At 52.5% G+C, this 21,728-nt stretch overlaps 2 protein-coding genes and 1 long non-coding RNA gene across 7 annotated transcripts in view; 2 read left to right on the top strand and 1 right to left on the bottom strand.

Moving 5' to 3' along the window:
* Positions 1-5,495, top strand: part of WLS (Wnt ligand secretion mediator) — a 29,564-nt gene extending 24,069 nt beyond the window's left edge. The window contains exons 10-12 of the mRNA XM_084527799.1: positions 857-940; positions 2,456-2,609; positions 3,161-5,495. Of these exons, the coding sequence (XP_084383925.1) occupies positions 857-940; positions 2,456-2,609; positions 3,161-3,270 (348 nt within the window). The 3' untranslated portion in view covers positions 3,271-5,495. The remainder of the gene's footprint in view (positions 1-856; positions 941-2,455; positions 2,610-3,160) is intronic.
* A 1,711-nt stretch (positions 5,496-7,206) lies between these two features.
* On the top strand, positions 7,207-11,537 carry DIRAS3 (DIRAS family GTPase 3). Of its 5 annotated transcripts, XM_084527796.1 has the most exons (3): positions 7,207-7,369; positions 7,959-8,246; positions 10,284-11,537. In XM_084527796.1, exon 3 carries the CDS (start codon positions 10,366-10,368, stop codon positions 10,960-10,962), a length of 597 nt encoding a protein of 198 aa, XP_084383922.1. In that variant the 5' UTR covers positions 7,207-7,369; positions 7,959-8,246; positions 10,284-10,365; the 3' UTR covers positions 10,963-11,537. The 5 variants fall into 5 exon arrangements, with proteins under 5 accessions (XP_084383922.1, XP_084383920.1, XP_084383924.1 ...); XM_084527794.1 differs by lacking the exons at positions 7,207-7,369; positions 7,959-8,246 and adding an exon at positions 9,598-9,708; XM_084527798.1 differs by lacking the exons at positions 7,207-7,369; positions 7,959-8,246 and adding an exon at positions 9,623-9,682.
* Positions 11,032-14,054, bottom strand: LOC311440655. Its single transcript, XR_014695521.1, has 2 exons — positions 12,477-14,054; positions 11,032-12,445 (listed from the first exon to the last, which is right to left on the bottom strand). It is a non-coding gene; the product is annotated as an uncharacterized lncRNA (long non-coding RNA).
* Positions 14,055-21,728: the final 7,674 nt, after the last annotated feature.

The following is a 21,728-nucleotide window of genomic DNA, read 5'->3' as shown; positions in this document are numbered from 1 at the left end:
GTTAGCTTATGTAGTAGAGCTGTTGCGGCCGTGCTGTAACTACAACCATCTGGCAAAGCACGAATCTGGCCTGGAAGAGTTAAACTAATGGTCATTTGTTGTCACTGTGGAGCCCAGTAATGACGCACACACAGACATTTCCATCAAAATTCCCCAAATGGTTTAAAAAAAAAAAAAAGAAGAAGAAAAACAAAACCAAAACAATTTTTAAGTGAAAACTTAAAACTATCAAGAGCAAATACAGTACGTGGTACGATTCCCAGCCAAGAGATTTTGAGCCATAAAGTTTCTTATAATTTACATTCTTTTGTAGTGCACAAAGTAATTTTGACAAGCGTTCAGAATTGCTGCAGTTTCGTGCCAGAGGGACTCTGGAGGTGGGGATTAGCCCATACAGACCCCTGCTATCACCGTACAAGTGTCCCGTTGTCTTGCTAAAACCCGAAATCTCTCCACAGATGTTTGTTTAATGAAAGCTGTGAGCTATCAGGTAGGCTGTCCTTTGGACGAAACCCGTAGCTCAGACTGACCTGCCTCCTCTCTCACATTAACTCTTTGTAAATCAGTCACAAAGGCAGCTGTAATGGAAAGCAAGAGCTGTCCAGACATGCACACCCTGCTCGGAGCATCGGGGAGGAATGCAGACGTGTGTGGGGAACGGAGAATATTGGCTGTCATGAATGCAGCACGAAGGAGTGGGTGGAGGTTGTTTTGCTTTGGGGTTTCGTGGGTTGGACCCTTTTTTTCCTTTTCCTTTTTTTTTTTTTTTTTATACTCGTGTCTTGTACATGCTAAAAACAAAAATGGGTTTTTGTGGATTCTGTTAACGTGACCAGTGACATTTCTCTCTAAACAGGGGCTGATTTTTAGGTTCAAGTTCCTGATGCTCATCACCCTGGCGTGCGCAGCAATGACAGTCATCTTCTTCATCGTGAGCCAGGTGAGTGTGACGAAATTCAGCTGCATTTGAGAGCATCAGCCTTAAATTCCCCACGTGCTAGGAAGGTTGGGCTACCTGCAGCTCAGAGAGACCAGGCCTCTGTCTTATAGTTCGCTATGATAAGTTGCTTTTTAAGAAGTTGTTTTCATGTATTTGAAACTTCCACAAAGGCCTTTGGCACACAGGGTCTGTGTTTTTTGAAATATCAGCCAAAACAGTTTAGTCATTTCTGAGAACTCAGCAAGAGCAAAAATGTTCTGTTCACATTAAAAGAATCTGGTGGCTTTTATACCCACAAAGAAATACCAGAATTCAGTCTGTCCTGGTTTTGACTTTGCAACCCTGTTGTTTCTAGCAAGATATATACCTAGTTATTCCGAGCTGTGGTGCAGTCTCTCTGTACATGAGCTGATCTAGCTGTTTAAATGCACTTTGATGGTTTACTTCAAGTAACAGTCTCCTGGTAAGTGACATCTTTGAAACAGATGCTATCTTATGGTTGTTCCTAAGCATAAGCAGCTTGTAGTTTCAGGAGAACAGTTGTACAGCCTTGCAAATCCAACGTTACAGAACAGCATCTGCAGGAGCAGGGTCTCACTCACTGCATCCCTTACGCTTTGGGGTATGTGGTGGGTCCCAGTGGAAAACACAGCAGCAGATGATTTTGCTCGTCAAAATCTGTTCGGCTGAAGCACTGGTATGAGAAATGCCACTTGGCAATTCAATTAATCACCGAGTATTAATGACTGTAGCTGTCACTGCGTATGGGCGTAACACAAAGGATCTTGTCCAGCTCCTCTTTTCAAGCTGAGCTTTTGTCTTGCCCTGAAGGCAAGGTTGTGCTGCTGTGGCTCGTCTTTGGAGCAGAACGTCCTGGTGTTTTCACGGGAAAGCTCTTCCTGTCAGGAAAAGGCATGCTGCTGCCTTGTGTCTCTCCCTTTAATGGCAAGCCAGCACTGCACTGTGAACAGTGCGTGTGTCTTCAAGTGATATTAATATTGATGATATTTTGGTAAGTCTTGACAGATCTCCATGTCTAAGGCTGATGCAGTCAGCCTGGGCCTCTCTCGTGAGGCAGAAGCAGCAAGAAGGCATTCAGCACGTTCGCTTTTCACATTATTCATGCTGCTTCCCCTTGTACAGGAGGCCTATTTATAGAAGTCTGATGTTTTCAGATGTAAGGAGTTGTCTCTGAGGTACTGCCCTTCGTGTGCCAGCCTTTGCTGAACACGCCAGCTTTGACAGCTTCTATTGCAGCCTGTGAAGGATTGTGCCACGGTTAGGAATCAAAGTTATAGGGATCCTGGTGCAACCACTCTAAGTACCATTTTTCCTGCATGCTGGGGCAGAAGAAGAGAGTGCTCCCCTGCCTGGGTGACTGACTCTGTTGTACACATGTTGTCTTCATCCTGGGGAACTGAGGCTTTTTTTGTGGATTTGCTCCAAGCCAAAGCCTTAGGGTTCACATCTGTGTGTGACTCGGGCCTCGCTGACCGTCTGCTTTCTCACGGGCAGGTGACAGAAGGCCACTGGAAGTGGGGGGACATCACGATCCAGGTGAACAGCGCCTTCTTCACCGGCATCTACGGGATGTGGAACCTCTACGTCTTCGCGCTCATGTTCCTGTACGCGCCCTCACACAAGAACTATGGGGAGGATCAGTCAAACGGTAAATGGCTCCGAATCATCTACATGGGAAGGTTACCATGAGAAGAAAGCAACAAAAAGTGGGGGGTATTTCTGTGTATCTTTCTTGCCAAAGTGCCCATGCAGCACACTGAAATGTTATGCAAACGAGGGTTTGTTCTTCAAAGCACTGCTGTTCCAGCAGACATTTTAATTATTGACTAGGCTAGACAGGTTTGAGTATTCAGGCACGGCTGTCTAAAACCTTTTAGCTCGGTTTTTGTGATTTTTTGCTATTGCCCAGTTGTGACTGCATAGCTCAAACATAGGAGTGGGAAAAGGGTTGGAACTGGGGCAAGGGGAGAATGGCAGTGCTGTTGGTTTCCTTCTGGTGGATTCCAGTAGCACGGAAATCTTCATCTGCCAACATGCCCACATCTAAATGACCTCAATTAAAAGCGTTCGTAAAAACTGTGCATAGAACATAGTTCAGGTAGCTCCTGAGAGCCTGGGCTGAACAAAAGAGATCTTTTTGCCTTCTAATTGCACAACACTGTATGGTGAGGGCAGCCTGACGGCATCACTGTTTCTCAGGTGACCTGGGAGTGGGCAGCGGCGAGGAGCTCCAGCTCACCACCACCATCACCCACGTGGACGGCCCCACGGAGGTTTACAAGCTGGCTCGCAAGGAGGCTCAGGAGTAAGGCCGAGATCCCGGCGGCTGAGACGTGAGACAAAGTGGAGTACACAGGACGACACAACGCCCTCCTGCAGGAGGTGTGTCCGACGTAACTTGCTTTCTGAGCACCCAGCATCTAGTGTATTTTCACAGAGCAGTGACGCCGAGCATAACATTTGTAAACTCTTTAATATGTTGTAGTTATTTCTGGGGGGAGGGATATGTATATTGTGTTACACTCGAGCACGTAAAAATCTGCTAGGAAAGCATTAATGTTGCAAAGTCACACGTTCGGGCGGTACAAGTGGCAGAGCTGGCCTTGGGCGATTTCTGCTGGGCTCTGTGTGTGTGTGCCTGCGCATGAGGATGGGGAGGATGGAGCAGAACTAAGGCTTCGTTTTGAAAACATTTAATTCACTCATCTAAAATTGTATTGAACAGTGTTCGAGGCCTTTGGTACAGCTCTGTAGCCCCACAGCAAACCTGTCACTTGAAAGAAACAGAGCTGGAGAAGGGGGCAGACTGTTGGTCATAGTTAAGATGTAAAAGAAGCAGCTACATGCTTTTTCGGTAGGCTTCACAGCTGCCTGTTAAATACAGGGGAATGTACAAACTGGATTGCAGGAGAAATGTGTGCTCCTGTCCCAGTGCCCAGAGGTACTGATCTCACAGCCAGCTCCTGCCTGTTCTCAGCCCTGTTGGCTCCCCTCGCTCTAGTCTTCCTCTGTCTCACCTTTTTGATACATCTCCTTCATTTTTCTGCTGCTTACGTACCAGGGGCAGAAGAGCAGGGCCCCGGGGTGGGCGGGAGTCGGGCCCTTTCCAGGGGAAATCCACGTGGCACACACTCACGCAGGCATCTGCTCTTCAGACGTGGTCCCGCACCCCGTGCTGTGGCTGCTGGTCTGACTCAGAGCTTAAACTGGGCTGTGCTGGGGGCAAGTCACGAGATGTGCTGGTGGCTTGGACACAGCCAGAAGGGTTGGTGCTATTCCAGACCCACCTTCTTGTAGGGCCTGGGAGAGAACTTGAGGACACGGCTGGCCTTGGTACCTGGCACTGGCACGTCTGAAACCCCCCCAGTAACACGCAGCTCAACCTCCCCACCCCATTTTTGTCCCCACAAGGTAACCTGCTGCTGCTCTCTTGCATTTCCCAGCGGGACCACTGCCCCAAATGCATTGCTCTGCTGCAGCCCCAGTAAGAACAGCACTCTCGAGTGGCAGTAAGATGCCCTGAATTGGAGCTACAGCTCTGAAGGAGAGGCTAGCACAGGTAATCTTCCATCCCCTCAGCTGCTGAGAGCCCCAGGCTGTGCACCATCAAACGGGGCTCGGCACAGCGTGCCCAGCAGACCCCATGCACAGAAGGGTTTCCCTGGCTTTGTTAATGGGCTGTGAGGGACACTGAACGCCACACGCCAGGTGAAGTCCCTCGTGCTGCTGTGTCTGAACGTGTGGGATTGCTGTAGCACAGAAAAAGTGCTAAAAGCTCCTTAAAGAAGGAGCTTTGGATGGTTTGGGATACTTGAACTGGAACACCAACCGTATGGGGGAAGTTTGTATCTCTGTAAAGCAGGATGCTGATGCCTCTGGGGGAATGGTTATAGGGAATGGTTAAAGGAAATGAAAAAGGAAGGGGGCACGCTTACTGTAGAGCACAGAGCAACTCCTGGGACCACACCTTCAGCACAGATGGTGACCTGCAACCCATATGCCATTTACCTACAGAAACAAGTGCTGGGGAGAGCAGGCACGATGCACAGCAGCAGTTTTTCTGGTGCAAAGTGGCTTACACAAATGCCCACAACCACAATTCCCTCATTGCCCTGGCTGAGCGCTCGACTTTGCAACGTTAACGTTCTTTTTACCTTGGGTTCTTACGTGATATTTATGTTGTTCCCATAGATGTGTCCATGGTTTCTTTTACAGCTTAGGATAGCATTGCGTTTTGTAAAGGCTCTTTACAGACGGGGCATTGCAGCTTTAAAACCAAATTTTGTGTCAAACACTAACAATTTGTTTACGGGGTGTGTGTCTGTGTGAGCGTGCGCGCGTGCGTGTGTACTTTTTTTATTTCTTAATTCCTAAGCCCTACTCATCTGTCTCGGAAATAGTCCCTGGGTCTTATTAAAATATATTCTTTTTTTTGTTTAGGTTGAGTTCACTTTTTACAGAATGCTTTTAAGCAACCTGGAAAACGTGTAGATTTGTTAATTTAAATAAAATATACCATATTGTGGATTTGTCATTGGCCTGGCTTTTCTCTCTCATCTCTCTTCAAACACTTTGTGGTGCAGAAGCGTGGGGCTTTGGCACCAAGGGCTGCTTGTCCTTCAGCCCTTTGCTCCAGGACTGTTAGCAGCACCACTTCTCCCTCGTTTTGGGAGGCTCTGCTGGGGTCCTGCCGCGGAGCTGACAGCCTGGAGAGGACATGAGGTGTTGGTTTGGCACTGCACAGCCCTTTGGTTTTCCTTCAGCTCTTCCACCACCTCAGAAATTGGGCGTCTGCCTCCATCTGCTGCTGAATTCGGAGGCGCAGCCGCTTGCTGCCCATGCTTTGGGAAGGGTCCTGGGGTTTTAGCAGCACGGGACAAAACCCAGCCCGTTCCAGCACCATTCCAGCAGCTCAGGCAGCTGCAAGCAGATGCTGCAGCGACCATCACACCATTTCCATCCGTAAACTGGGAGGGAAAGGTTCCCAGCCCTTGTGCTTGGGGAGGCTGCAGTGTGACAGCCACCAGCTCGGGCTGTGAAGCTGTGCAGGGCTCTGCTGGTTTCCCCAGGGCACATTTTGGGAGCCGGGGAGCCGCGAGGCCGCCCGGTATCTGCGGGCTCCGGGAGCTGCCGAGCTCCTCGGCCGCCCTCTGCCGGCACCGGGCTTCAGAGCTCGAGTTTTATATGGGATTGGAGATTTTAGCCTGACTGCAATTACTGGCTCCTTCTGCCTTCAACTTCTGACGTGTGAGAGGTGCCGCAGCTCCGCAGGCTGAGCCTCCCCCGAGTGCTGGGAAGGGGCTGAGCATCTCCTGATGCTCTTGGCCATTTCCCCGCTGTTTTGGGCCAGCCTGATCTCGTGGAGAGGGAACAGGCTCCCACTGACGTTGCTGGAGCATCCTGGCATCCCACAGCAGCACGTCTTGTCCCATAGGGCCAGAAAGAAACGCTTCCCACCTCGCTGCATCCTCACCCACCGGGTGAAGCAGCACGGGGGGAGCTGGGTGCCTCTTGGGATGTCCCCGTGCAGCAGCACAGTGGCTCCAGGTGCTGGATGCCCTCGTGGTGTCCTTTGAAGGTGACACACTGCTGGGTGACAGCATCCTACAGCTCCTCTGAGCCCCATCCCTCCATGCCTGGGGCGTGGGGCAGCATCCCCTGGCTGAGATGGTCAAAATGCTGCCCTGCCCTTTGGCTGAGTCTTCACCTGGAGCCAGGGATGGTTACACCCGCTGCGACAGCCAGGAGTGGGCTCTGCTGGGCAGGGACAGCCCTTTTGTAAGCCAGCACCAGTGGCAGGCACCTTCTGGCTTTAAGAATCATTTGTATAATTCCAGAGAAAAATCCCCTCTCTGCCTTCTCCGCTGTCTCGTACCTCTCTGTAGGCATCAGCAACACCCAAACCGGCGTTGAGGCGGCGTGCCGAGGTCTGTGTCCCACGAGGAAAAGCAGTGGAAATGGAGAGCAGTGAGGATGGGGCAGCCCCAGCACCTGGCACCGTGCTCTGCTCGCCCGAGGGGCTCTGGCAAGCGGCTGCTTCCCATTTCAAATGGAAAATCTGGTGGCTGTCAGCTCCGGCCCGAGCAAACCCTGACCAGCAGCGGGGCACGGAGCCAGCAGCTGGCGGCCACATCCTTCCTCCGGCCGCCTGCTCTGCCCTTCCCAAGGCAGGGGCTCCCCGCCGCACCCTCTCTGCCCTTCCCACCCCTTCCCCTGGTGAGGCTGGCGATGTCCATGCCCAGATGTGTCCCCGCTGGGCGGCTCGCAGCTCCCTTCCCATGGCACTCAGGGGAGAGGCCAGGGTCAGGCAGGGAGCGGTGATCTGCTCGACATCGTGCCACGCTTGGGAAAGGTTGTTTGGGATTGGGATATCTGCCTCCGAGCAACAGGGACTAGCCAAGAGAGCGGGTAAGCTAATAATTGCTAGTTAGCGTTTCCTTGCGGCTAATAAATACCTCATAAACACCAGAAACGATGTTTTAGAAATCGTCTCTGGAAATCCCCGTTAATGACAGGATTCGGGCAAAGCGGATGCTCGGCAGGCTGTGAGCACATCTCCCTGCCCGGCCTGACAGGAGCCAAGGGCCAAGAGCTGGGCACGGCCTCTGCCTGCCAGAAAACATCGGGGAGGATTGGGATGGAGCAGTGGCTGTGTCAGCAGCCCACGGGGAGCGTGCCAGGCATGGGCACCATGCATTAAGGGCTCAGCCTTCGTGCCGCAGCCCGGGGAGGGCAGATCTGGCAGGGGGAACGTTTGATGGGAGGGCAGAAATGGGCACGGAGGAGTTGGCTGCCAGCTGCCCTGCGGCAGGGATGTTTGGGATTACATTGGTGTTCGAAAACCGAGATGTTTGGGGGTGGCAGGAGCCTTATCAACACCAAGAGAAAAGGGCTGCTGAAGGAGGGAGCGTGTTAACATGGAAGCTCCTTGAGAAAAACACCAGGGCAGAACAAAATAGCTCCAAAGCCCCCTCCCACCCTTGTTTGTCACCAGCAGGGCTCCAGTCCAGGCGTTCACGGCCTGCCTTCAGCTCCTCTACCTGACTTCTGCAACTGCTTCAGGCTGCTGTGGCTCTGTGAGCATAAATGTGGCACAGCAACATCCCACCAGGAGCAATCCTTCCCTTCCCTGGCTCCGAGCTCTCCAGGAGCAGCAGTGATCAATGCCCCAGAAGAGATTTAAGCCCTCTGCTTACAGACCCGTAAGAAGCAGCAGCATTGCCCTCCTGTGACCGGGCTGTAATTATGGCTTTGAGACCACGGCTTATTAAATATCCTCAGCTCTGTATGTTGAGATAAGCAATTATATCCTGGGTACCACCAGTGAGTTCAGCCTGCAATAGTGACGGTCACTGCCAGTCTGTGCGGGGAGCAGGGGGGAATGGGGGCAGAGGGGGAGCATTTGATGTCCAGGACTTGCCACCAAAGGGCCACACAGTCATATGTGGGGGTGGTCTGCAGGTAGAAGCTGAGGAGAATCACATCCCTGGAGTCCTTCAGAAGTATAAGTCCTTCAGAATTTGCCCCTTTTAGAGCTGTTTCCCTCCCATCACCTGTGATCCACAGAATCAGGGGAAATACCAGGGGCACCATCTTCAACCACGTTTTCATTTACAGCTTCTGTGAGAAACAGTTTGTAGGATAGCTTTGGTGAGCTGATCCGGTGACCTAATGCTTTAGAGCACATTATTTTACAAATCGCAGTTACATCTGTTAAGAAAATCCGCTCTTTGCCAGTTCAATGTCCGTGCCAGCTATTTGGAAGCCGCTGCAGTCCCCTGCAGCCCAGCTAGCGCCCTCCCAGCCAGATCCACCCCATAAAATACCACCCAGCACCGCTTCCCCACAGAAGAGTGGGGCAGGTTTAGCACTGATTGCAACCCAAAGAGCTCAAAGCTGCCTCACTGGGTGCTGAAGACCCCCCTTACCCACGGTATCCCCGTTACCAGGCTGACGTTTGTCCCCTCTGCGTGCTCCCTGCTGCGTGCTCTGGCAGCACAGCGCCACAAATGCCCTTTGGCACATTTTAAAGCTGGCATCCTCCTCGCTTCCCACCCTCCCGCAGCTTTCCCAGGGCCTTGTTTGAGGCACGGGCTGGGGACTGCCTGTCCTCGTCCCCTCTCCCTGAGGTTTGGCCGTGCGGTGCCGATGACTCCCTCATGGCCTCCCTGGGACCCGCGGCCCTTTGCAGGCTGCTAGATGGGAAGCCCCGGTCCTGGCTGGGAAATGTGTTTGGAAAGACTCATTCTTGAGGAGAAAAAAGGGGAATAAAATAACTTTTATCAAGGCAACACAATACTCCCCCCTGGGTCACAGCCAGACCCACAGAGAGTTGTGATGGCCGCAGTAGGAAATGCCGCACAAGCTGAGAGCAGCTGCACTTCTTCAGGCAGCCCCGGGAAGGGCCGTGCCTCCCAGCAGCCATTTTTTGGGGGGAGAAAAGCCTCATTTCAGCCTCCCTCTGAGGGCAGCTTTCCCTGCTCAGGGGCCGCACAGGAGGCACTAACGGGGTGCTGACCCCACAGCCCCACACACCACAAGCACCCACCCACGAGTCAATTCCACAGCTGACAGAAAACACCGAGCACTAAACACACCCCACCTTCCCTTGGGGAGACAGCACATTCACATATTTTATTAATTTCCTCAGGAAATCAGGGCTGGACGATTACAGCATGCCTATTAAGCAGCTAACGGGCTGGGCTGGGTGCTGCGTTTGGGGTCGGCGCTGTCTGCCCCGAGTGCAGGTGGTGGTGGGGGGCGAGGGGACACGGGGCCATGGGGGCTCCTTGGGGGGCTCCATGGGGTCTCTGGGGGTCTGTGAGGTGTTGGTGGGGCACGGGCCGGCTCCGGAGCCTGAGGGCCGGGGTTGGGGCCGGGGCTGCTCCGCGGCGGCTCCACACGAGGGCGCCGGGCTCGGGGCTGAGGGGGCGGCGTGAGGGGCCGCGGCGGGGGCGGGTGGATGGAGGCTGAGGGAAGGGAAGGGGAGAGGAGGCAGGAGGAGAAGGAGGAGGAGGAGAAGGAGAAGAAGGAGGAGGAGGAAGGGGAGGCGGCCCCAGCTCGCAGCCGGCTGCTGGGTGCCGCTGCCATGGGGCCCGGCCCCGCCGGGCTGCGGGAGGGAGCTGCAGGCAGCGGGTGAGACCCGGGATGGGGATGGGGATGGGGATGGGGATGGGGATGGGGATGGGGATGGGGATGGGGATGGGGATGGGGAGGTGAGCCCGGCCAGGGTGAGCCCTTCCCGGGGAGGGGATGCTCGAGGCTGACGGCTCTGCTTCTCCCTGCCTTTCCCCATGGCTCCCTTCCCCTTCCTCCTCCGCAGGCCGTCGCTGTGCAGGGCTGTGTAAGCCTGAAGAGCTCGGGGGTTTTTAGGGGTTAAAATCCCCGCCTCACGCACGGCAACCATGCCCGAGCAAAGCAACGACTACAGGGTGGTCGTGTTCGGGGCCGCCGGGGTGGGCAAAAGCTCCCTGGTCCTGCGTTTCGTCAGGGGAACCTTTCGGGAAACCTACATCCCCACCATCGAGGACACGTACCGGCAGGTGATCAGCTGCGACAAGAGCATCTGCACCCTCCAGATCACGGACACCACGGGCAGCCACCAGTTCCCCGCCATGCAGAGGCTGTCCATATCCAAGGGGCACGCGTTCATCCTGGTGTACTCCGTCACCAGCAGGCAGTCCATGGAGGATCTGCAGCCCATCTTCGAGCAGATCTGCCAGATCAAAGGGGACGTCCAAAAAATCCCCATCATGTTGGTGGGTAACAAAAGCGACGAGACCCAGAGGGAGCTGGATGCTAGCGAGGGGGAGGCGCTGGCCAGCAAGTGGAAGTGCTCCTTCATGGAGACCTCAGCCAAAATGAACTACAACGTGCAGGAGCTCTTCCAGGAGCTCTTGAATCTGGAGAAGAGGAGAACTGTCAGCCTCCAAGTGGATGGAAAGAAATCCAAGCAGCAGAAGAAGAAAGACAAACTGAAAGGCAAGTGCTCTGTTATGTGATTGATGTTGGCTGGACTTGCACGCTGCATGGTGTAAACAGAGCGTGGACTCTGAGAAAATACGCTTCAGAGGGATCCTTGCCTTACAGGGCTACTGCTTTTCTGTAAAATCTCTGGATTATTTCGTGTTGGTCTTAAAGGGGATGGCTTTGTGCATGTTTATTTTTTTAAACAATAAACGTTCAATGTTAGTAATGACGTGATGAAGTTTTTAATGCGAGAAGTTTACGGAAGAGAAAAATGTCACTTAGAAACCAACATCTCTATTCCTGTGAGTACATGCTCGTTTTTAAGTATTTCCAGGCTGTTAGCTTGAAAGAAAATTTATCTATAAAGTGTATATTTCAAAAACCATTTTCAGGAATCTTACCAGAGCAAACCTCTAAAAAAGCTAGGGGTCTGCACTGCGAGTGATCATGTCTGTGACTCCAGATGCTTACACTTCTGGGCACGAAGGCTGGCTTGCCTACCAAAGACATAACTTTTTCATTGTCGAAATTGTTTTCCTGTGTGCTCTGCAGTTCCCGAGACTTCTGCAGTTCTGTGAATGATTAAAGCTATACCTGTGTATAATCAGGATGGTTTTTGCTTATTTTTCCCCCCCCCCTTGCTACCATGTCTATTTTCCAATGCGCTGTGCTAATGGTTGGTTTTACTTCTGCCTTGTTGACCTCTGTCCCTCAAACCAGTGTGAGCCCTGTGGGGGTACAGCACCTCCAGGACGTAGTGGGAGAAGAGCTGGCTTGAAGCTGGAGTTCAGATCTCGGAGCCTGGCCAGCAGGTGTGAAGACGCAGTTAATTCTTCCTTTCCAATGTGAGCCTGAATGACTGGAATAATGCTGTGCACTTGTATGTTGCTCTTACACTCCACTCGTGTAAGAGCTTTAAAAGGTGAGCAAGTTCTGTCCTCGTGCTTCTGGGGAGCAGTGGGTACAGACTGGAGGGAACTTCAGCCTCTGTGCAGCCCAGGTGTTGCCACCGTTCACTGAGGCAGGAGGTTTTGTGCTTTTTGGCTCCACATGTCAGGTGATTCCTGGCATCTTTATGTAAGAGCAACATCCTTCGTGAAGTTAATCAGGCTGCTCTGAGTACCAGGTGGTTTAATAGCTGGCTACTTTGGCGATTCACCTTTCATCCTCCTGGCTTTCCGTGTGACTGTTACTCTTGTAGCATCTTTTCCCTGCACCTCTTTATTTCATCCAAGTTACCGAGGTTTTGGTTGAAATTCATGAGAAGCTGTTTTAGATAACACTGCTTCAGGAAGAAACATCTGAGCTTGGAAGCTCCTCTCCTGCTGAAACTTCTGGCAAACACTTTCCACAAACAAGAGGACAGGAGATGTGGATTTTGTTTACCTCTTGCGTGTTCCCTCTTTTGTGTGGGCTGTTCTTAGCAAGAGACAGGCAGGATAAGCCTCATCTGCAGGGCATGATTGAAAATGATACCTGGGAAATAAGTATTCATTGTATGCCACAGATCTGCTGCTTTGGGTATGGATCAGGCCAGGGCTGCAGCCTTCAGGAAGGGAGGGTGGATTCACAGTTGAATTTACAACTTCCAGCAGATTTAGAATTGAATTTTACCCTTCCCTCTGTCCCCACGGGTGTTTGGTTTGGGTGGGCTGCTGATGGGTTGTAGGACTGGGACAGAGGACGAGGGGCCCCTGGAGCCAGCTGGGTGCTGGTTTGGCTGCTGTGGGTCTCTCAGGAGAGCTGCGGGGATGGTGGCTTGCTCAGAACCATGGGGCCTCCTGAGCTGAGAGCAATCCTACAAAGTTTGCCCTGAGTGAAGCAGGAGGCTGTAAGGACTTCAGGATCACACAGCAGACTGGATTTTTTAAAGGGTAATATAGTCATGAAGATGAATTGCTTTTTTTATAGCACTTCTAGTGAAAGGAGTTAATTGTTGAAGATGAGTAAAATGTGAGCTGCTTTTTGTCATCTTAGACTGGTCCTGCATGGACCTAAGGGGTCAGTTAGCTTTGTGGTGGTGTGCTGGGGGATTCACCCCCCTCACAGCTGGGGCTCTCACACCACGGAGCCAGCAGAAAGCTCTCAGGAGCTGATTGCAGGAACAACAGGAGTGCTCGGTGCAGGCTGAAACGTTTTGCAGTTTTCTCTCCTCACCCATATGTGCTCAACCTCTTTGCCAAAATAAAGAGTGGGTTTGCCAAGTTGGCCCATTGATTCGGAGGCCCCACACCTTTTTCCTGGAGATGCCGTCCCGCAGCACTGGGTGCGAGGCTGGGCCCTGCACTCGGGGGGCTCACACTGAAGGGGGGCTGCAGAAGCAGCCATAATGGCTTTGCTTGAAAACAATTTGCTTTTTCCTCTCTGTGCCTGGATTTTGGTCTGTGCTCTTTCACTTCCAAACTGTTGGCCTTTGTTAGCGTCTGGCAATTCTGATGGCAAAGATTATTCCAGTTCCGTTCCAGCCTTTGAAAGCCCTGTAAGACATTACCTATTTAAGCCTATTTAAAAAGTCATAAGACCTAGTAATGCCTTTACAACTCCCACTGCCTTCGTGGAGATGTCTGCACGAAGGCAGAGCAGCACGTACCCGCAGTTACTCACACGTGGGTGCTCTGAGATGTGTCCTCGTTGCTCTGGTGTTTCTCCTGTGTCCCCCATGGACACAGCTCCAGAATGGGGCCTGGTGGAGCGCGGGGAATTCCTGATACCAGGGGGACAGACAGACCCCTCAGCACCCAGCAGAACCACCAGCAAGTCTCCCGAGCTGCTGTGGTGGCCGTGAGATGGGAAGTCCTGCGTGGTGGAGCACGATGGAGGTGCCCTGGGTGGTGCAGGGGCATCCGCATGGGTGGCTGCCTCTCACCATGTGCAAAGGGGCATTTGGGGTGTGCTAGGTCAACTGCAGCAGTTGTACAGCTGTAAACCAAAATTATTAATAAAACTGTATGAGTAAACAGTATAACCACGGAGTTATGACCAAATAGCTGGAGATCTGTCATTTTGGGGCGCTGATAGGTGAGCTTTTGCTACACCAACCCTAAAGCATTACTCACCTCTTACAGCACATGGGGGCCTTATTGCACAGATGCAGGTTTTTCTGATGCAGGAACATTTAGCTGAATTAAAGGCATAGTTTTTTTTTATTTAAGTATTAAAATGCTTTATAGCTTAAGGACCGTAAGTTGGTAGTAAATGCTTTAACCTTGTATTTGCATAGGTGGGGTTCTTAAACAGATCTCCTAAAAAAAAGACTGATTAAAGGCGTTCAGGAAGAGTCACTTGTCTGGAGCAAACAGGCAGCTTTGATGCAGCTCCTGTAGGAAGCTACCAGCCCTGTCCTTCACTGCTGGTTGCCATCAGCGTGTTTTTCATGGGGCTATTTCCATATCCTGTTCCAGGTCCCTCAAACTGGCTGCACTTGCACTGAGAGCTGCTTGTGCCTGCCCGGTGCCTCCCTCCCCCCGGAGGAGCACCGCGGGCAGCAGCAGCGTTTGCTCCTTCAAAACCTGGCTGGCGCTGGGCTCCCTGCAGCGGGGAAGCTCAGAAAGGAAATTTTTCCTTCCTACGCCAGAAGTGATAACTTCCAGGCCGGCCAGCAGTGGGTGAGGATGCCTGATGCAGCCAGAACCAGTGAAATGACAAAATCCCCAGCCCTGCCTCTGCCCACCCAGCAGAGCCCCAGGAGAGGGTGGAAGCGAGGTGGAAGGATGGAGCATCAGCCCAGGCTTTCTGTACGTCTGCATCTCAGGACCTCTGGCTTGCCTAAAGCTTGGCTCCAGTTTTGCTCAGTCAGCTCCTTCCTTCCCACGGCTGCAGAGCTCTTTTAAATAACTCAGAAACTTGCACTGGCTTCATTCACCCCTGCGGACTTGGTGGGCAGGATGCAGATGAGGTGTCAAATCATCTCTGTCCTAATGGACCAAGATAATAGCTCTGCAGGCCTTCTGCTTCTTTGCTCCAGGAAAAAAAATGATCGACAGCTTTCATTTTAAAGCCGCTCCGTGGCTTCCTCTCTGCCACCCAGAAATTCAGACACTTCTCAATTAGCAGCACTTATTATTTCCATGCAGCGCTTGTCAACTGGCTTGAGGCAGCCCCTTCCTGAATCTGGCCAGCAAAATTGGTGTCAAGAGAAAGCACCAGGGAGGAGAACTGCAAACAGCTCCTCTGCAGCTTGCAAGAGACCAACGTGAGCAGCAGCTGGAGCGCCCACCCACACAAGTATCTTAAAAACAAGCAGCCAGAATATTGCTATATTCTAATTCCTCTTCCCGGAGCACAGCAAGCACATGATTAATGTGACAAACAGCCCTGAATAATGCGCAATATTGTTTTATGTGCACGGTCTGCAGCTACGAGATACCCGGAGCTGGAGGAACACGAGCACATCTTAATCAGCTGCCATCCTCTACAGGTTATGGAGTGAGTTAACTATGCCAAATGCACCCAAGAGCTGGCAAAAATGCTGAAGACCGGACTCGGCCACGTGAGTGAGATGGATTTTCTCGAGCTTTTCAGGGTCAGCTCTGTTTATGCATTTCAGCTCTGGGAAATGCGATGATCTGTACCTGTCAGGCTCTGGTTTGTTTTATTTAGCTGGAGTGAAAATTAAGCACTTAAGCAAGCGCTGGCAAAAAGTCTGAAGCTGAACCCAACCCAAATTGACTTCTCGTGCGCAGTTTTTCCCAGAAATGCATAAATGACTCAGTAGCTGAGTCCCTTTGGCTGCAGGAGGTCCTAGGGAATACGGCCGAGCAGCCTGCAGTTGGCTGGCACAGAGCTCGTGCCATCTTTAGCACACAGAAGTAATCCAGCCTCTCGTTCTGGGCAGCCAGGCAGCTTTTCTCTATGAGCTGCTTCGCTCCTAAAACAGCAGTTTAAATCTAGAAAAATCCATAAGGGAAGCCGGATCCTCCAGGAGGAGCTGGAAGTGGGGTGATGCAAACCCCAGAGCACGGCGTGTGCCCTTTCCTGGTTGGAAGCAGTCTCCTGCTGCAAGGTATTGGAGTGGTTCTCAGTGAGTGCAATTAAAAACATCTTACTGACAGTGACGTTATTAACACACCCCTGATGAGACCACGGCGTGTCCTCCAGCTGGGGGAGATCATTTCTGTGCACCTGGGAGTGCTGCCACCGTGCTGAAACACCCGGGCAGGGCAGGAGCCAAAGCCTCGCATCTTGGGCTGCTCCCTTCACCTCTGCTTTCCTGCAGGGGCACTCCTGGGGTGCCAGCTGGCTGCTCCTCGAGGTGAGACCGACATAAAACGAGTCAGCGTCCCAAGGCTGAGCAACCCAAATTTGCAGAGATGCTCCAGGACCCCTAGCGGAGGCAGGGACGTTGTTTGCAGTCTGGCGACCAGAAATATGCAGAATCCGACAGGGAAGCATCAACTGCTCAGCAAACGCTTCCCAGCTGGTGCTCAGGGGTCTTCAAGGACTGGTGTCTGAATGCCAGGGCACGTGGCTGAGTCCTCTGCCTGCGAGATGGGGGTCTCCTGGGGGCACCTGCAGGAGAAATATAAAGGAAATGTGTGCGACCACTGCAGCGAGTGAAGGAAATGCTCAGGAGCCTCGGTGGCACATTACAATGCTGCCCGTGTTGCAGCGAGCTTGCAGCCCAGCCGTGCTCCTCCTGCTGCATCCTGCTTGCAGCTGGGGACAGAGGAGGAAAAAAACCATGTCCTTGGCAGAACCCTTACCAAAGCACGCCGTGGGCATAGACTGAGAGGAGAAAAGGAGCAGCAGGTTGGAAAATTAGGAATAACACCCAAATTGGCATTATAAAATCTGTCCTAAATGCATTCGTTTGTATGATGATTGCAGTTTTCAGAGGAAATCTCTGAGGAAAGCTCTGCTGTTCACTGAACCCGTCCTTGCTCCCAGCACTGTTCTGCTTGGGGCCAGGAAGCAGTGACCACGCCGAGGGGGGTGTGCTCCGCCATCCCCTGGCTCAGTCCCCACCCCGTACCGCAGTCCCTGGCCTGCCAAAATGTGCCCCAGGAGAAAATCGGTTGGGGTGCGCTCCCAAACCGAGGGGCTCAGCGGAACCGCCTGGCTGGGAGGCGAAAAAAATATATAAAATTGGCTCACGCTCCATAAAACAGCACCCGTATTTCGTGTTCTTTGGAAACACTTAAATCTTGTTCTTGGACGTGGCCTTGGAGAGCATCCAGCTCCCGAAGGGAGAGCCAGACAGGCCCAAGGAGAAAGACCTGACGGGGACACGGCGCGGCCCTCGCTGCACAACCCATGGCAGCAAGGCCCTCACCAGCATTTGGGATCAGAATGGGGAGTGAGACTGGGACAGCGACCAGAAACATCCCTTCATGAGCATGGACAGCGTCCAAATCCCCCTCACCAGAGCTGCGTGTTAAGCAGATCCCCAAATCTTTCTATTGACCATACGAAACTCCTCTTTTCCACCGACGTAACTCCAGGCATTGGTTCGTTGGGTTCTTTTTTTGGGGGTGAAAAACGGTCTGTGCACAACAGAGGGGATGCTAAATGGGGCTCGGTGCTTCTCCACAGCGTGAGTAACGCGTAACAGTGGGATGCCTGGCATTTCACATTTTCGTGGCATTCATTTCTGTTGTAACAGCTCCGGAGGAAGCCGTGCTCAGAAAGCAAAAAGGGAGGGATGGGGGATGAGAGGGGTGCTCGCCCGGCTGGCCGTACCCAGGGACTTCCCCGTGGGTTAAAGCCCCGCTGTGTTGTGTGCTGGGGCTGCCCTGGGGAGGGGAACAACTCCGCTCCCCGATCCCTCTCCTTTCCTCCTGCTCTTTCTCCTTTAGCACAGGCTGTTCAGCATTCAGCAGAGCGGCCAAGATATTGATTTTTTTTTGGCTCATTAATTCAGGCTCTGCGAAAATGAGAAAGTCCTGCGCTGGGGTGGCTGGGACGGAGCCCACGGGCAGCAGCTTTGGGGCATGGGGTGATCGTGGCTGGGAACGCTGCCCTGTGGTGGGATGGGGTTATCGGGGGGGACAGGGGTGGGCTGGGACCCGTGGGACCCCTCAGTGGCGTCAGCAGCTCTGTCAGTGGTGATGCCACAGCCGGCGTGACTCAGAGCCGGGGGTGGAGAGGGAGCAGCAGCCCTATTTTGAGCAGCAGCCTGCTGGGGAGGATCAGTGCCCCCGGCCGCTCTGCCCCAGAGCTGCGGGGGATCCCCTCGGTGCTGCAGAGCAGCCCCAAATGGGGCCTCTCTGCGTCACAGCCACCAGAGGAGCAGCTCTGCTGACGGACACGATGCCAGCGTGTGTACAAACACACACAGAAGGGGACACTGTGGCCACAGGCTCGGGCTGGCCTCCAGCGCATCGCTGTGATGGGTGACGGTGACCTGCAAATTGCCTCGTGTCTCCTGCACCTCCGGTCCTCCTGCCCTGGATGCCCACCAGAATCGGATTAGTGCTCTGCTCCAGAGAAAGCCCTGCTGGCTGCGGGCATCCTTCTGTTTCATGCGCGAAGTACCTGCCTGTAGATATTGCTCCAGGCTCTGCGCAGTGAGCCAAACGCACCGCGGGTCTGGGGCTGCCCCTTCCCAAAGGAAATCACAGCCACACACCTCGGCCCTGCGTGCAAACCAGGAGGAAGCCCTTGCCTGGTCTTAGCTGTTTTCTGAGTAGCTTTTCTGTGTATTTATAGTTAAGCACAACCTCAGCAGAGCCGTCAAGACAAAAATCACATTTTTCAGGAAAGAAATCCTGGGGAAAATCCTCCAGCACTGCCCCATCCCCTGGACACGGGGTTCGCTCAGGGCTCTGCCATCACAGGTGGGGTGACACCTCACCCATCCCACAGCTCCAGCCGACCTCTGAGCCACATGCACTGACTGTCCTGAGGCCAACAGAGATTTCCTCTTCTTCAGCACTGGAACTGGCTAAAAGGCACCCGGACAGGAGGAGCAGAGCACTCAGAGGAGATCTTGCCTTGTGTTAGCAGGGCCAAAGGACGTGCCGAGAGCAGATCTTCTATCTTCCAGGTTTGCTGTTGCAGTGTGTCCCCTGGCTGAACTCTAGATGTTGTCACACATGGAATAGTAAGAGTTCAGCAAAGATAAATGGTTGTGGTGGACACGATGACGCCCTGGGTACTGCACCAAATCCCACAGGCTGGTGCTGATACCTCACATTCAAAACAGCGTTCATGCGACCTGCTACGGGTTAAGGGGAGCAAAGTAAAAGAATAAAGCAACAGAAAAGTCCTTGCAGTAGCCCAAGTGGAAATACAGATGCAATATATGTAAAAAGCAAGCTGCAAAAACAAACCCCTGCGTTGTGTGGTTGTCCTTGTGTGTGTTTGTGCCAGAAGGAAGTGGTTACAAGTACATGTAGAAGCAATGCCGAGACAGAAGGACAAGGAGGTCGGGGCTGTGGCACCACTGACCTCGCTGCAGGGCATATTTCTGCAGTTTTCTCTGAGCTGGTTGCTGTCACCGCTCTGCTTTGTGTCCTCGAGAAAGTCACTTTGTCTTCCCCTGTCTCCTCCAAGTCCTTCTGGATGGACAAAGTGAAAAAGGAAAGTTCTTGAGGCAAAGACTCTGAGGATATTAAATATTGTGGGACTCTAGGCTTAGTCCTCTTGCAGTATACATTAACAGTAACAGCTTTATCTATTTGTAGTGGAGGAGAAAGGAAATACAGTGCTCGTGTCATTCTGCAGATCAGGACTCAGTCCTGTGTCCTCAGACAAATGTGAGGAAGCCCTTGCTTTAGGGGCTCTGGGGCAGGAAAACATCAGATCCCAAAAGGATGCAGGGCCAGGAGTGTCTCCTCTGGCTGAGTCCTTATGCAGTCCTGTCCAAAAAGGAAAACAGACGTTTAAGAGAGAAAATACAAACCTCAGACTGCTCAAATTTTTACGGTTTTGTTGCTCTGAGCCAGAGCTGGAAGTTTAGTCCTATGCGTGGCAATTTTGTACAACTTGGGGTTTTTTGTTTGTTTGTTCGTTTGTTTTCTAAGATGTGAAGGTGTAAGATGGAAAGGTGTGAGATGAAAAGGTGTAAGATGTGAAGGTGTAAGATGCTGTAGCATTGCTTAGCCTGGAAAGGAGGAGCCACCAAAAAGGGCAGTCTGTTTTGGACCGAGAGGTTTAAACGCCAACATTTCTGCAGCCCTGCTATTAATTATTGCTGGCTTCATACAAGTGTAGTCATTCTCCAGACATATGGCTGCTATTTGTTTGGTAGTTGTGGATGGCATATAAAATGCCTTTTTTAAAGGATAAGTGTATAAAAATAAACGAAGCTCATTAATCACCGCAAGGACGGCTGGAACAGCAAATCCTATCGTTCATCAAAGGAATTATTCAGCTGGTCAAGAAGCACAATTTTGCTGCTAAACACCTGAATTTTTTGCATAGTCCCGATGCGAGTGTACTTAGTGCTTTTCAAAACCTAGATAATACTTGCTCCATTTCGCCCAAAGATGGGAATTGAGCTCAGTTTTCTCCTCTTCTTCTGTGTGTTGAATGCGAGAGCCACCAGCAAAAGCCCCTGCTCCCATCAGAAGACCGTCGGAGGAAATGTGTCAGCAGGTAGGTAAATGGTGGTTAATTAAGCTGATGACTATAAATGAATTACTGGATAGCTGCTGCTTTAGCCCACGAGAGGGCATTGCTTCCTGGGAGCCAGCTGGCTGCCTGCGAAGCTGGAGGAAAATTGTCTTTTTAATTAGAAATTGCATGAGTTCACTCTCTTTTGACTTTTTTTTTTTTTTTAATCTCTGTTGCTTTTACATCAAAATGCAAACAGTGGTCTTTAAAAGCCAGCTCACTTAAGAGAAAAACAGACACCTTTACACTAATTTGGGAAAAATAAGCCCTAACAAAAACTTGAAAAACCAGATCAGGATTCTTGCCATTGTCAGAAGCCTGAAAACTTATGTTTGTAATAAAAACTGCTGCCAGAAATGCAGTGGGAGTGCACCTGGGGTGAAAAGACCCATTTTCCCCCAAGCTAGGCAGAAAACCAGAGCCACACAGCCCTGTGCCCGCTCTGTCCCCATCCCTCCCTGCCAATGGGGACACCAAACAAGGTGGCAGGGGGACACCGTCCTGCTGTGGGATGCCCACAGGTGTGTGTCGGGTGATGGTTTTTGGGTGCAGAGCCCTTTTTTTGGGCTGTGTTGTTTCTGGCCCCGGTGGGGGTGACACCTCCCTGCCTGCGGAGGGGCTGACACCGTGCCCAGACCCGGCTCTGCCAGGAGAATCAGGGCTTGGCTGCGCTGGGAAGGCGTCAAAGCCAGCTCGGCTGTGGGAATTAGAGGACAGGACGGCCGTCCCTGGGACCGTCACCTCTGCCAGACTGCGGGGCTGCAGCTCGGGGGATGCTCTCTGCACCAAATCCCTGCTGATAGCACAGCAGCTTCCCCAGCATTGGTCTCAGAAAGCCACGGCCACGATGGGGCCGCAGTTTGCTCCTTCCCCAGTGCCTCCTTCAGGCCCTTTGCAGGGTGAAGGCAGCCGCTTGCGTCCCCCTCGATCCTCACAGAAATCACCCGGGAACAAACCCCAAACTGAACGTGATCTAACAAGCATTGCCACAGGCTTCCAGGCCTGCGTTCGGATTTCCACCAGCACCTTCCCCTGCCAACAAACAACGATTTTCAGGCCACGGGGGCACCGGGCAAGCCCTGACAGCCCAGCACAGCCCAGCTCCTGCCTCCGCAGCCGCACTGGGGGAACTGGAGGGACCGGGTTTGGTGGCGCAACCGCTCGCAGGGCTGGAGGAGGCCCTGGCTCTGTATCGGGGTGTTATCAGGGGCGTCCCGGCACAGAGCCAGGCTGTGGTGCCGTG

This window comes from Aythya ferina, assembly GCF_964211825.1.
Source record: "Aythya ferina genome assembly, chromosome: 8".
Taxonomy (NCBI): Eukaryota; Metazoa; Chordata; class Aves; order Anseriformes; family Anatidae; genus Aythya; species Aythya ferina.
The sequence above is the reverse complement of the archived record's forward strand: the minus strand, read 5'-3'. Positions and strand labels throughout refer to the sequence as shown.